Below are 13,798 nucleotides of genomic sequence, written 5' to 3' on the forward strand. Positions count from 1 at the left end.
GTGTGTGTGTGTGTGTGTGTTTTCTCGGCTGTTTCTGTGCAGTCACATAACTTTGCTATGAGTTGTCCGATTTACAAAAACTGAAATAAAAACCTTTAAAAAATTACACTACTTGCATAAGCTCTATGCAAAATGCACCAAGACAAAGTGACCCCCCAGTGGGTTTATTGGTTATCAGTTTTCTCTAATTCTCTAAATTTGCTGATGCATCTGAACATATTCAGCTTGTTTCAACAATAAGGATTGAGAGTCTGTTTAAAAACCAGCTGTGTTTGGCTCTCAGCCAATCACAGCCAGCCATTTCTGCTGACGTTCTGCTCCGGTGCTTCACCTCCATTACAAACATGTACTTGAAAACACGCATTATTTGGTCTGCACCACTGTTATCTCAACATGAAAACTCTTTCACTCTTTAACTATTCAGGACATTTTTTTTTCGCTCTTTTGAATGCAATAAAGCTTAACCAGGAGCTTAACCTTATAATTTTATGGAGGTATTTCCATCATATTGTTTTTAGTGTTTTATTGTTCAAGCTGTAATCTTGCTGCAAAGTAGCAAAGCTGGATATAAGCAGGCCAAACAATTTCAACTTTTCAATTTTTTTGATAGATCTAACAGTAATCTCAGCTAAAATCCATTGTTTCTTTTGAGTATCTGTAGGACTCAGCTACTTGAACGAATAAAATTGTATTTTTCTTTTTAGTGGGGTCATAGAAATGTTCTAATCTAGACCATATGGAACTTCCATTTTATCGCTTAAAAATACTTGCCACCGTTATGATACTTGGAAGTGGTATTATGCTGTTGTTGTTTTTTTGATATACTGATTATAACTATTTAATTTTCTGAAAATAGTACAAATGAGGTCATCCATTTTCTCTGAATCTCCACTCAATGTTGACTCATTGTGTACAGAACAATGTGGTTTTAGTGGCGCATTTTAACTTTTTGTACTCTCAAGTTTTTGTTTTGTGCTTTCAAATGAAAGTCTACCACACTCAGCTTCAGCATTCGACTCTATGATTCAAGGCATGGCATTTCAGGAAATGACTTTGGTTTACCACAACTTTCTTGAAAGAAGAAAGAGAAGGAGAAAGAGGAGGAGGAGAAGGAGGAGGAGGAGAAGAAGGGTTGGGTTGAATTGTTTATTTTGCTTAGGAACTTTCCTATCTGAGTGAAATGACCTGGAAGTATCTGCATAGCAGCCATAATAAGAGCTGTTTGAATTTTCTAAATATGGAAAAGGAGCTCCTATCCCCCCTTAATTATTTCTTTAGCCATAGGATACACCGAACCATCCCTTATGAGAGAAATTAGATCATTTCATCATGCAATTCCTTGCATTTGTAGCGACACTCGATTGCTTTTATTCTGTCGTACTGTGATCCATGTGCATGGATATGAGGACAGGAGGAAGAGTATGAGTAGCCTGTAACAAAACTCTTTTTAACCTTTTTTTTAAAAATCCTTTTTTTTATCTCTATGTGTAACAATGTGATAAAAAAGTGTGAAAAAAGTGTCCGCTTAACATGTCGTCTATATACACGAGTCAACCTTTGATGAGAATTTTTAAAAAATGAAATGCTGGAGATGGAAAACCAAAACTTGACTGTAAATATAGCTTTGCTCTCACATATGATATTAGTATTAATCTTTGTGCTTCAGCACTCTCTTGACAGAGCAGCCTAACTACAGTTTCTTTCAATATTGGTCTTGTATTCTTGCAGAGAGCTGCAGTTAAAGTCATCAAGCCACAGTTTGCAAAGACAAATACAAACTTGTGGTTCATTCAAGTGAAGTTTGTATTCTAGCGACCGGTGATGAAAACACAAATATATCATATGTATCTTTCTAATTTTTATTTTGGCAAAAACTCAGAAGTATTCAACAAAAAGAATACTGTGTTTTGAACGATATACAGTAAATAAGAATGTCCATGTTTCATCCCCTGAGAGTTGTGTTTACATTAGAGGTTTGGACTCCAGCCAGTGGAGGAGGAATAGTTTTCAGAAATAATCAGGGGGCGCACTCATTACCTGGGATTCTCCTCCTGAAACGGTAAATGATAGTCTTCCAAGTTTCTGCCAGTCTGCAGTGGCAGAAAATGATTCTTCAGTTTTTGAAAAAAAGGACTCTGAAACTCGGTGCCTCGTTTGAGTTTAATCTTTCGCAGGGGCTTGAACTCAGCTTTGAAGGTTACTGTTTTGATCTCAATGTGTCCTGAAAGGAAAAAAAAAAAAAAAACTGTAACTGATGCACTGTCAAAAAAAACAAAACTATTTGACATTTCAACTCCATTCGACATCCACTAGAAGCATTCGATCATCTTAACTCTAAAAATACTTTTCTAGAAATATATCAAGGGTGATGATTGTAATTCTTGTGCTGCAAAGGTAGGATCTGAATTATTGACCTTTTCTAGATGTTTATTGGATGAGCTTCAACCCAAAGTAACACCAAGCAGTTATTCAGATGAAAATAGAGTGAATGTCTCAGGAGCTGTCAGTGGAATATTCTATATTGGCATAGTTAGTACAGTAAACAGGTAGTATCTATCCTTGTTCGCCTGCGGTCAAATGTTGTTCCATCTGTGGTTGTTTACTGTGCAAAACCATAAATGTCTTAATTCTATAACCTTATTCAGCTCAGAGACTGGACATCCTTATTTCAGCTCTGAAAGTAATGAAAATATTGATGGATTGAGGTATTGTGGGTTTGTATGCAGTAAACCAACAACGGCTTATTTGCAGTTTAATTTGAAGTTCTCAAAATTGCACACTTGCATCAGAGACAATGTAGACTTTCTTTGTTCCCAATTGTTCAGTGTCTCTGCAAAGAGGTTTAGAAGTTGAATATGAACAGATCTACCCCACATAGTTTTTAAGTGCAGAAAATTAGAAGAAGCTTAGAGAATAAGACAGCCTTATTACAGCCATCTGTAATAAGAAGCATATTACAGATGGCTCTCATTCTTAGTTGTAGCAGCGCTCTAAAGATTTATCTATTGATGAATAATAAAACTGCATTCACTGCACGTAGTCGAGGTCACAGGACTTTTTTTTCCAACTTCATAATACTAGTATTTTTTGTTTGTCAATTTTTACTCTGAAAATTCATTTTTAGCTGTACTTTTAGCTGGCGTTTTTCATGGTTAGAGGCTAAACCTGAGGCCCAGTAAATGTCTGCGCATGCAGTTATTTTCCACCACATTTGTGTACATTAAGTTAGATTATGAATATAATCTTTAAGACATACAACTTTCCCAGGAAATGGCTGTAATGCATGTTTAGAAGTTGAATTACTCAGATCTGTGTTTCCATCAGCATCCTCACCCTCGCTGAGTGTTGTGACTCCACTGCTTCCCGGCAAATGATTTTCATGCCAATATGTGAAATGACCTATTTCTCTGAGAGGAGTTAGGGCAAAATTTAACTTCTTTACGTTCAGACATGCATTTTGTGTCTGAAACTGACTGATACAACCTCAGCCAGGGAGTCAGCTGCTCTGAGTAAATGTCTGTTTTTAATTTACACTGTTTGCACTGGATCACTGGACCAGAAAAGAGAAAAAAAAGAAAGAAAAGGACTTGGAGTTTTTTTTGTCAGACCTCCAGGCACTCTGTATTGCATAGGTGTTAGTTTTTAATTCATTGTGTGAAAACAAATTGCTGCGCAGGTCCAAACACCATAAAATCCCCAGTATGACAGCATAGAAGCTTATACTTGTTTGTGTGCTGATCTGTGCTTTAGGTTTTGCACTGGGTGTGAATTTAATGTCTTCATTCCCACCTTTCTTGTCACGCTCTGATACAAATGAATGTGGCTGTTTTCAATAGAGTCACATTTGTCTTTGCCTGAAAGTGATCCGTGAACAAACTGCAAGCTAGTCGGTTTAAACTATGAGAAAGGAAAATGTTTCCGTGACTGAAAAAAAACCACACCTGCAGCACCATGTAACTTACTAATGCAAAGCTGAAAGGCTGAGAAAATACATAATGTGGGCAAAAAAAAAAAGAAGAAGACAGTCCTACTTAATGCAGTGGGGGCAGAAAAAGAAATACACTATTTAACTCATGAGTGCTTTGTCATTTCCACTGATATTCTCAGCGTACTCTACAATATGACTTCCCAGATACTGAGCACATTGTTTAACATTCCAGACAACCATGTTGCTCTCATGATAAAATGTCAGTAGTGTGCATTTTGGCGCATATTTCCTGAGGGAATCTGGATTTTTTTTTTTGCACTAGCACTTTGAGCAGTTACAGGGTTTTCAAGCAGCTGTGAAAAGTACATCCTGTCTTTACATCAGCCAAGTGATAAGTTTCATCCTAATTTTTGCTTTTAGCTATATATTTACCATTCACATCCTTTTTCCATTCACAAACACTGTTTCTTTTTGTCTCTTTTTTATTTTTTTAGCTTTTGGAATTATTTCCTATAAAGCATCTGTCATTTACTTTCCTTCATTGTCCCGTTTTGCAGGTTTATGCAGATGATGTGCTGACAAAAGAGGAACAGATAGGCCTTTTGTTTAAAGCCAAACAAATGTGCGAGGATAACATCAAGTCAAAGACCAAGATCCCTGGTGAGTATGTGACATAGCCTGTCATATGGCTTTTTGGTGCTACGATGTCAACTATCGCATATTTTTGTATATTAACCATATGACAAACATTTTATCAATTATGGGGTTCTGGACTGAAGATATTGACTGTAAAAATACCCTTAAATCCACTGATTTTACCAATGTCAAAGACATTGTTAGTGACAGAACATTTCAAAAAATTAATGTGTTTATTATTTGGTACAATATATAATATCCAAGATTGTGACTTATCTATTGCTAGTGTGGCGTGTCAAAAGGGATCACAATGTGAATGCCATGCAGTCACCCAGATTAATGGCTTTGTTGGAAAGACAACGTATACAATTTATAAGCCCATCCCTTGTGGTTTGAGTACCGTGAATTGAACAAAATGTTTTGTTAGACAACAGGCCAATTGTTGATAGTTGAGAACTGGAGGATGCTAAATATGCGGGATGTGTGAAATTGCGAATGGTTCATATGATAGCAAGGTCTCACTCCATTTGCTCAGAAGAATGAGCTTTGTATCAGAACGCTTTTTCCCCCCTTGTGTTTAAAAAAAAGACTAAGCCGCTGAGGACGCTCCTCTGCAAATCCCAGTTTGTGTGTTTCTGTTGGGGCTGAGAGTTATGCAGAAAAAGCCTCACGTTTGTAGATTTGAAATTCAGTGTGCAAGGCAGGGGATGTCATCAGATTGAGGGGGAGTACCTGGTGGGGGAGGATGGAGTTGGAAGGGGAGACCAAACATCACAAACAATAAAGTTCAGCAGCACCAGCATGATGACCACAAGAGTGAAAGTGAGAGTGTGTTAAACCGTAAAATGTGCTTTGTTATCGTGATTGAATATCATTGGTGACTTGTTTGAATGGGACTGCTGATTGTAAGAGCTTACACTCTCTTATTATAATCAGCTGATGTTGTGCAGACTTCAGCCTCTCTCGATAACCGTTTTGCTTCATTAAAAGGAAATGACTGACAGACAAACATTTTTTGCACAGTTTTACATTTTGCTGATGTGTTCAGATCCAGCAGCTTTTTGGAGAAGATGCTTGGCAGTTCATTGTGTACTGATAGTTACATTTAAAAACGACCTTTGACTTTCTTGAGTATGGGATTGAAGGCAAAGCTGATCCTCGGGTGTATTTGTGTATTAAGAGTGTCCAGAGAGCGTCATTTTCCAGCAGACCCTCGCATCTAGTGGATCTGCGGTTACTGCCATTTTCCAAGTTGATTGTTCAGAAATGGTTTTGGATTCCACTGCCAAACCAATTGTAATATTTTCTTCTCAACTCCAGTGTATTGTGGTTTGTCTTGAATTCTTTGACCCTCCAAACGATACCCGTTATAAATGAAACACATAATTAAAAACGTACCAGGCTCAGAACACAAAAACCATTGTTGACTATTCCCTGTAGTCACATTCCTTTTGTGGTATTTTCGATTTTTTATGGTTTCGGTAAATGCCCATCAATCTTCTGTTAGATTTTTTGAATAATGACAGAAGTGCTACTATTGAGACCAGCATCCTGTGTTTGCCCAGAGTAGATCAACAGCACTGTTCTTTTTCTTTAAATCTACTTGATGCCCAAATTTGCTAATGCAAAGCTGGGCAATCAAACACGAAGGCTCTCTCAGATGTAAGTCTGCTGCTCATCTGACCACCATCATGCTTAATCCATTTTGGCATGTCAAAGTTACTGACAAGCCTGGTGTCACTCTGCAACATGCACCTCAAAGCAAATACTTGTTGAAGCATGGACTTCAATATCACCAATTTAAACATTAGTGACATTAAACCAAACTGGACAGTTTTGTGCAGCCTTGGCTAAACATATGATTTAAAAAATTGGCAGTTTTCTTAATTACCTAAAGAAGTGCTTTGACATTTTCAGACATGCTCGGAGCTTTCCCATACAGTGAGATGTATGAGTGGCAAACACACAGTGCCTTGGAAGTGTTACATTGCCCTTACTTTTAATTCCATCAAATAGTATTTTTTATGATATTATTTTTTGCACTTTGTAATTGGAATCTGTGTCCATTCTTGCTGAATACAAGATCTCATCTGCTCAGCAGTACGTGGTCATCATTGTTTAATTCTCTTCATGATTATGTCCCATATATTTTCAATAGCAGACAGCTCTAAACTACAGGCACGTCAGTCGAGCACACACAATCACAATGAAACCACACTGTTGGCTTCACTGACGCTGGTTTTAACACCTTTCACGAATAATAGTCTGGATAGACTTTTTTCATATTTGGCACATGGAACCAGATATCAGTTATTTCCCAAAAGCAAGTTGAAATGTGAACTCCTCTGACCACAAAACATGTGTCCAGTGTTTTTCTGTCCATCTGAGATGAGCTTGTGCCCAGAGAACACTGCTGTGTTTCCTGCAGAGATGATATATGACTTCCTCCATTGTTTCAGGTTACATTTTTGGATGCATAGGCAGAAAGTATAGAGTGAAATGGGTTTTCCAACGTACTGTACTTCCTAGCCAATACGGCTGTATTGATCCCGGTGACCTGACCTGTTTCTCATACAGTGCAGGCTGAAGTCTTTCCAGGGTCATGTACATCCCACAATGGTTTCCTTCCTTAGCCTGTTCATTACATTATCCTGAGATTACCCCAAACTCCTGGAAAGTTCTGCATTGACAAATGCCATCTCAAACCAAATGCTACTAGTTTGACAGGGTTTGGCTCAATCTGGTCAACAAAGACCCGATATTTTGCCTTTTGTTGAATGCATCTTTCATAGCTAATCCTGACACCCTCATCTGTCACCAGTTAATTTGCTGGTTCTCGACTTTTTTTCTAGAATTTTTCTTTTCTTTTTTTTTCTTTTTTTATTTGGTGGTGAATATAAGCATTATTTGTGCGACATTTTTCTTAAAAATGTTACAAAATGCGTACAAAGCTGGAAAAGATAATTAATTAATTTAATCACTTCTGTCTCCATTTCTGTGTAAATTTGTGTGTGTGTGTGCGTGCGTTTGTATATGTGTGTGTGTGTGTGAAGTGAGTGAGAAACACATTGTAAAGCACTTAGAACACAGCTAAGGTCAAAAGATGTTATATAAGGGCAGGCCTTTTACGACCGGATGTAAGTCGTGCAACCATAAATGGTTTACAGCTAGTAATGTCTTCTATCTGTAGCTTGCCTGGTGGACCATAAAAAATCACTGAGCATCTTCTTACCACTGTCTGGGGACATTCACTGCAAATGGACCGAGATTAGCACTGACCTTATAAGCGGAAAACCGGTGGAGCTCTGGATGAACTGACAATAATAGCATCTGTATATTTATTATAGAATAATGTTAGTTAATACAAAGTTTTTACAACCTCAGTTCCTTTCTTTTCCTCGAATCCTCACATCTGTCACTCCAATTTGAGATGTGAGAAGAGGCAAGGAAGAGACGTGAAAAGAGAGGAATCAAGGCTATAGACAGTTAACAAAATAAGACATCCTTTATTTGGAGCTGATAAGCAATGTCAATTAAATATGAAATGTGGTACAGTGGTATTATCTGCCCTTTGTTTTAATGCAGTCTGACGCTGCACACTCCTTGTCAGATCAGCATAACAGTGCCCATGACATCTCATTAATTTATTTTTATTTCAATTCGAAATGTGGCATAATGTGTCATGGTTGCCAAAAGACTTTTGCAAAGGACCCATCTGTGCATCCTCACTCATAGCTCCTATAGCAAGTGCCCCATTTCATTGCTTTTCTCTCCTCCACCTTTCTGAGATTTTGGGTCACGGGCAGGTGGAGAGAGGAAAAACGGTGGCATAAAGAAATTAAGAAGAAATAAAAAGAGCTGTATTGTGTCCCAGCAGCCAGCTTATATAAAATGTGACTAGAGCAGTCAAGTAGCTCTCACAGGTAGTAACAGCTGGTGTCCCGTTTGCAGTTGTGCTAAGCTAAGTCAAAGTCTTATGTGCATTTATTTTTGGACACAACACCAGGTCTAATTCTAAGTGAATGTATAGAGAATCTTGTGCATATAAATGACATGAATGCACCATATAGTAGCTTGTTATATCTTAATTTGTAAGTCGCTTTGGATAAAAGCGTCTGCTAAATGCATAAATATAAACCAAAATTGCTTCTTGCATTATCTTCTAAATTCCACGTTCTTTGCTCTCCAGTACAGTGCTTGTAGCTCCATAGTCCGTCTACAGCCTGCCACCACAAAGTTACTGTCATGGATTCAAAATTGTGCACCTGCATCACTGCAAACATGATTGTCAGGAGATGTTTGCCATTTCCGCTGACTTCTAGCTTTTGGGGGTTTTCTAGTCAACAAAATATGGTTTGTCTCTCTCATAGCACCTTTGGTTAAGCTAACTGACCATCTGTATGTCATGTTTAACACATAAGAGTGGTTTAAGCCCTCAACTAAATGTCTAACTGTACCTCTAGTAATACATGTCAGTCAGTCTTATTACTGCCATGTGGGGTAGTAGTAGCAATAGCTTAACATTTCTGGTTTACAGTTTAGTTGACAAATACAATTATAATTATGCATTAATTTAACAGATTTTTCAATTAAAAAGAAAAAAACTAAATGGGGTTTAATTGTATGAAAGTAAAATAATAAAATAGCATCAGCCCTGTTGCTGAGCATTCTACTCTTTTCACCTCTTTATGGTACATTTTAAGTCTGGACGTGCGCTCAGACAAGCCCATCAGGAACGTCTGACAAATGCTTTAGGGGCTGTTTTGGGGATAGATCAGTAGATCAGCACAAGCGAGCTGACCTGCATACCTGATGATGCTGTCCTACTCTGCTTGTGACTCATCCTGCACGAGGTGGTTATTGTCTGACCTCTTTTGGAAGATTGCACAAGTCTGTTCAATCTCATAACAGCTGAGGAAATCAGAGTAAACATATTACTTTAATAAAGAAAAAAAATCTTTCCTATGTGGTTGTACCCTATGCCTGGATGAACACATACATTTCATGTGCACGATTAGATTTTTTTAGCATAATGCGACATTAATTGCTTTTACTCCACTTCACTTTATTTGTGCTCAAGAGCCACATCTGGTTGTTTTCTAATTAGGTTTTGTGAAAATCAACCAAAACATCATAAACGTGCTCTACATTATATTTGCTTGATGTAGAGTAAAAAACATTTAGATCGTCAAGATTTTTAGACAAAGTTTGAGAAAAAAATGGCTGTTGCTTTCTGATGAACTATATTAGTATTTTGATTGAAATTGTCTTATAGATATCGATGTAATTCAACTCTTGTAACATATAATGTTATTTTTACACTGTTTTGGGTTTGACCTTGAAGAATTCAGTTGAGTTTTAACAGATGATAGCCTCTTGCATGCATTTTTCAGAACTTTTGCTTTACATCTTTATTTTTCTTGCCTGCCTGGCCACCCCCTGAGTTTTTGGCACTTTAGCCATAAACTTGTGGTTTTCTGAGCTATTATAGGACATGATGACTACTACAAATTGAGTGCAATGTAAAATACAGGAATTGTTGAGAGAAATCAATTATTAGGCAAGTGTGTTGCAAAAAAGGATTAGTTGTTGTATAAATCTAAAACTGTTTTATTTAAAAGCACTTTTACTTCATATTTGTTCTTTAAATACACAAAAGTCATCATTACGATGCTGAGACAAGGTTTTCTTTGAGGGGAAGCACTGAGGTTTGCCTGGAGAGCACAGTGGAGGGATGTGGGTTCAAATCCCCAGACCTTGCAGTGTGAAAATAGCTCAGCCCTCAAACTTGTGGTTTTTATGAGTAGAATAACATCAGCAATCATTATAAAAGGTTGCATGTATCATGAGAAAATTCACATGTGTTTAGACATCTGCAGGTAAGAATTAAGTGAGTTGGGGAAAGTAAGAAAACCTTCTAAAACCCCAGTGACATCACTAATACCAAAGTGCCCTCATCGTTACATTTATATTTAAATCGTGGTCAAGGAATTTACGGAAAATGACATACTTGTGTGTGTGTTTACTGTTTAATTTAAGCCTGTTAGTAGGTGGTCCTATGGCAATAAAACCTATGGCAAAAGTGAGCAGCAATTCTACTTTTACTCCCAGGATGTGTGGTCAGTGTGATTTTCAAAACTAAACTCTGTTTTTCTCCCACCAGAGATCTGTAGGAATCAGTCAGCTCCACTCAGTCTGCTCTTTAATTTCATGGTCACAGTGACAGGCAAATAAAAAGCAAGTCGCCATAGCGTCAGATGTTTCTTTGCAAGTTTGATTACAGGAATGGGAAAATAATGGATCGACTGCAAAGAGTGGGTCGTTTTAGTTTTATCCTTAACTACTTATTAGTGGTCAAAGTGGGGCAGATGTTTTCAATAATACAATATAAATGCCAAGCCATAAGGAGGTTTTTGCCAAGATTTTGTGGAGAAGGGAACTTTGCTCCTACTATCAGAGGGCTGAGGTCCACTGTTTAGCTGACAGTAAGGGGTCCTTTGTGCTGAAAATATATTTTGTTATGTAGCTCTTGTAAAACTCTTTGATCTAACCATCATAGATAGATAGATAGATAGATAGATAGATAGATAGATAGATAGATAGATAGATAGATAGATAGATAGATAGATAGATAGATAGATAGATAGATAGATAGATAGACAGACACTGTGTGTCTATTGTGTCTGAGAAAAAATAATCAGTGATATTCAGAGGTTTTGGACCCTCTGCCAAACTAAATGAGATGTTTAAAATACATTTGATGAGAATTTTCTATTTCTGCCATTTTAAGACCAAACAAATAACATTTAAAATAAAACATGTATCAGTTACATTGAATGTTGATAGCCACGTTGAAACTAATGCATGTGAAGAAATGTACAAAACCATACAGTGATACATCTGTATCAAAAGTAAACTATTATGACATAGCAATTTAATTTATCCATAATATCCCACTTAGAGTACTACAATGCTTTCAGTGTTGAAGACAATCTTATAAATGAGATCCATGTGAAATCCATTTCCGTACAACTTAAAACCAGCATGATGCTAACAACAATAGAACAGTTATGGAAATTTGGAGCAACTAACAATCAGGCCTCAGCGAAGACATTGGACTCAATGCTGAGCTTGTTGTCAGGATACTGGGAATTCAATGATTACAAGTCTTGATTATGCTGCAATAGATGGGAAGTGGTGTATGTATGTGTTTTTTTTCGGATGACCCATGTTTTCCTTAAGCAAAACAGCAAAAAGGTCTCATTTACACTCAGACATACCACAAATTATAAGGCTGCTTTAAAGTGCTAATTTGCATAAATATACACTCCATGCATCTGGCTTACTTTTTAAAGGACAAGAGAATCCTTTGAAAACTGATAGAGATTTTATATGATGCTGAAGCCATGGATGAACAGTGCTTTGTAGGCCTTTTTTAAAAGTCAGCATTGTTTTTGTCTTTTCAGATGGCTTCTGCGCACCAGAGTGGGATGGAATTGTCTGTTGGCCTCAAGGACCTGCTGGAAAGCTTGTGTCCACCTCCTGCCCAGACTATATCTATGACTTTAACCATAAAGGCAAGACGGGCTCGGGATGTACTTAGCATTTTATGACACTACTGTGCTACTGCATAGTATACAGTCATAATCAGAGCTCCCTCTGAGATGTCTTTAGTAATTTATGCAGTTATGCAGCTTCAAATATGTACTGACTTTTTTTTCTTTGTGGTGTCTAGGACTAGCATATCGTCGGTGTGACAACAATGGAACGTGGGAGCAGGCCTCAGCCAACAAGACATGGGCCAATTATAACGAATGTGCAAAATTCCTCTACCATTACAACCATAGTCATGAAAAGGTGAGATCCATCTCATTTCCCTTTACATTCTAATTGACAGAGTAACACTACCTTACCTCCAAATTAATTGGGAGAAACAGACTGAACAAATATCACCAGACTAAACTGCCACACGCAAGATATTACAGCCATTTAGTATTGCCACATTTTACCCTGTAATTTCAATTCCTTCAAAATGAGTAACACATTTGAAATTTGACTTCACAGTAATGTGCAATGTGAATAAACTTTTATCATTTTTAATGATACGTTGGGCCTATAATGGGGAGATAATGACAGGATTGCAAAGCAATGTGGTTACTTTGTGATAATATATCTATAATTAGCTAAATTTCCATTCAAACACAAACAGAAAACAGAGTCATGTTAGTCTTAATAGAGAATTGAAAATCTTGCCAAAGAACATTCCTATAAGAGAAAAACAAAATACTGTCTGTAATCTCAGCTATAAAGGGTAAATCTGTTACTTACTTTTCTTCTTCTTTTTTTCACTAAACTGAAGTCATGTAAACATATTATGACAACACTTCCAAAAGTACATACATACAGAAGCATTACTCCAAAACATGTAATTGCACACCTTATTCAAAAGTCCACTGTTCCAGCTGCCTCGTCTTCTTTAGCCAAGGTTCTCTCAAGCGTTTTTGGAAACTTCCTACAGGGATTTGCTCCAGTTTTGCCACAAGAGCATCGCCAAGGTCAGGCACAGATGATTGGTGACAAGACCTGGCTCTAGTTTATTACAGATGTTCCCAAGGTGTTTGATGGGGTTGAGGCCAGGTCTCTGCACAGGCCTGTTGACTGTTGACAGCCATTATCCACCTGACTTTGACCATTGGGGTTTGTCAATATGCTTCTCAAAGACTAAGGCTTGCAAGTTGGAAGTCACTGTTAGGTCATTATATGGTGCTGAATTATAATTTTCTTTCACTGGAACTGGACCATGAAAAATGGCAGTGGAATAAGTTCACAGATATATGTTTGGCCATGCCAGATGTGGTTTCTGTTTCCTGCTGCATTCTTGAAAATCTGAGGCTAGTCATGCATTTCAACTTTAACTCAGTTTTGTTCTTTTCTGCAGTTATGGTTGGAAGAAAACATTAATTATAGAATCAGAACTTATGTGGAGATAATTGTTTCAGACACGCTCCTTCAGGCAGTTTGGATTCATTGTGTATCATTAACAACAAGTCCTAAACAGCCGCACAAATCAAGCAGATATCAGCTACATATGGTTACAGTAATTGGTTTTTTTTTGTTATGATTTTCTTTACTACACCCCTTTGCTTCATAATTACCATTTATTACCATTACTGCTATTTTAGCTATTCTTTTTTCTGTTACTATCCCTATTATTAGTCTTATTTTTGCTATTAT

The 13,798-nt window shown here is 37.3% G+C and overlaps 1 protein-coding gene across 1 annotated transcript in view; it reads left to right on the forward strand.

Annotated features, from left to right (window-relative positions):
* Window positions 1-13,798, forward strand: part of pth1r (parathyroid hormone 1 receptor) — a 53,056-nt gene that overhangs the window by 23,003 nt on the left and 16,255 nt on the right. Inside the window, exons 2-4 of the mRNA XM_072364464.1 lie at window positions 4,486-4,588; window positions 12,031-12,141; window positions 12,300-12,421. Coding sequence (XP_072220565.1) covers window positions 4,486-4,588; window positions 12,031-12,141; window positions 12,300-12,421 — 336 coding nt within the window. The remainder of the gene's footprint in view (window positions 1-4,485; window positions 4,589-12,030; window positions 12,142-12,299; window positions 12,422-13,798) is intronic.

Source organism: Leuresthes tenuis, unplaced genomic scaffold (genome assembly GCF_036924035.1).
Source record: "Leuresthes tenuis unplaced genomic scaffold, fLeuTen1.0.hap1 SCAF_14, whole genome shotgun sequence".
Classification (NCBI taxonomy): Eukaryota; Metazoa; Chordata; class Actinopteri; order Atheriniformes; family Atherinopsidae; genus Leuresthes; species Leuresthes tenuis.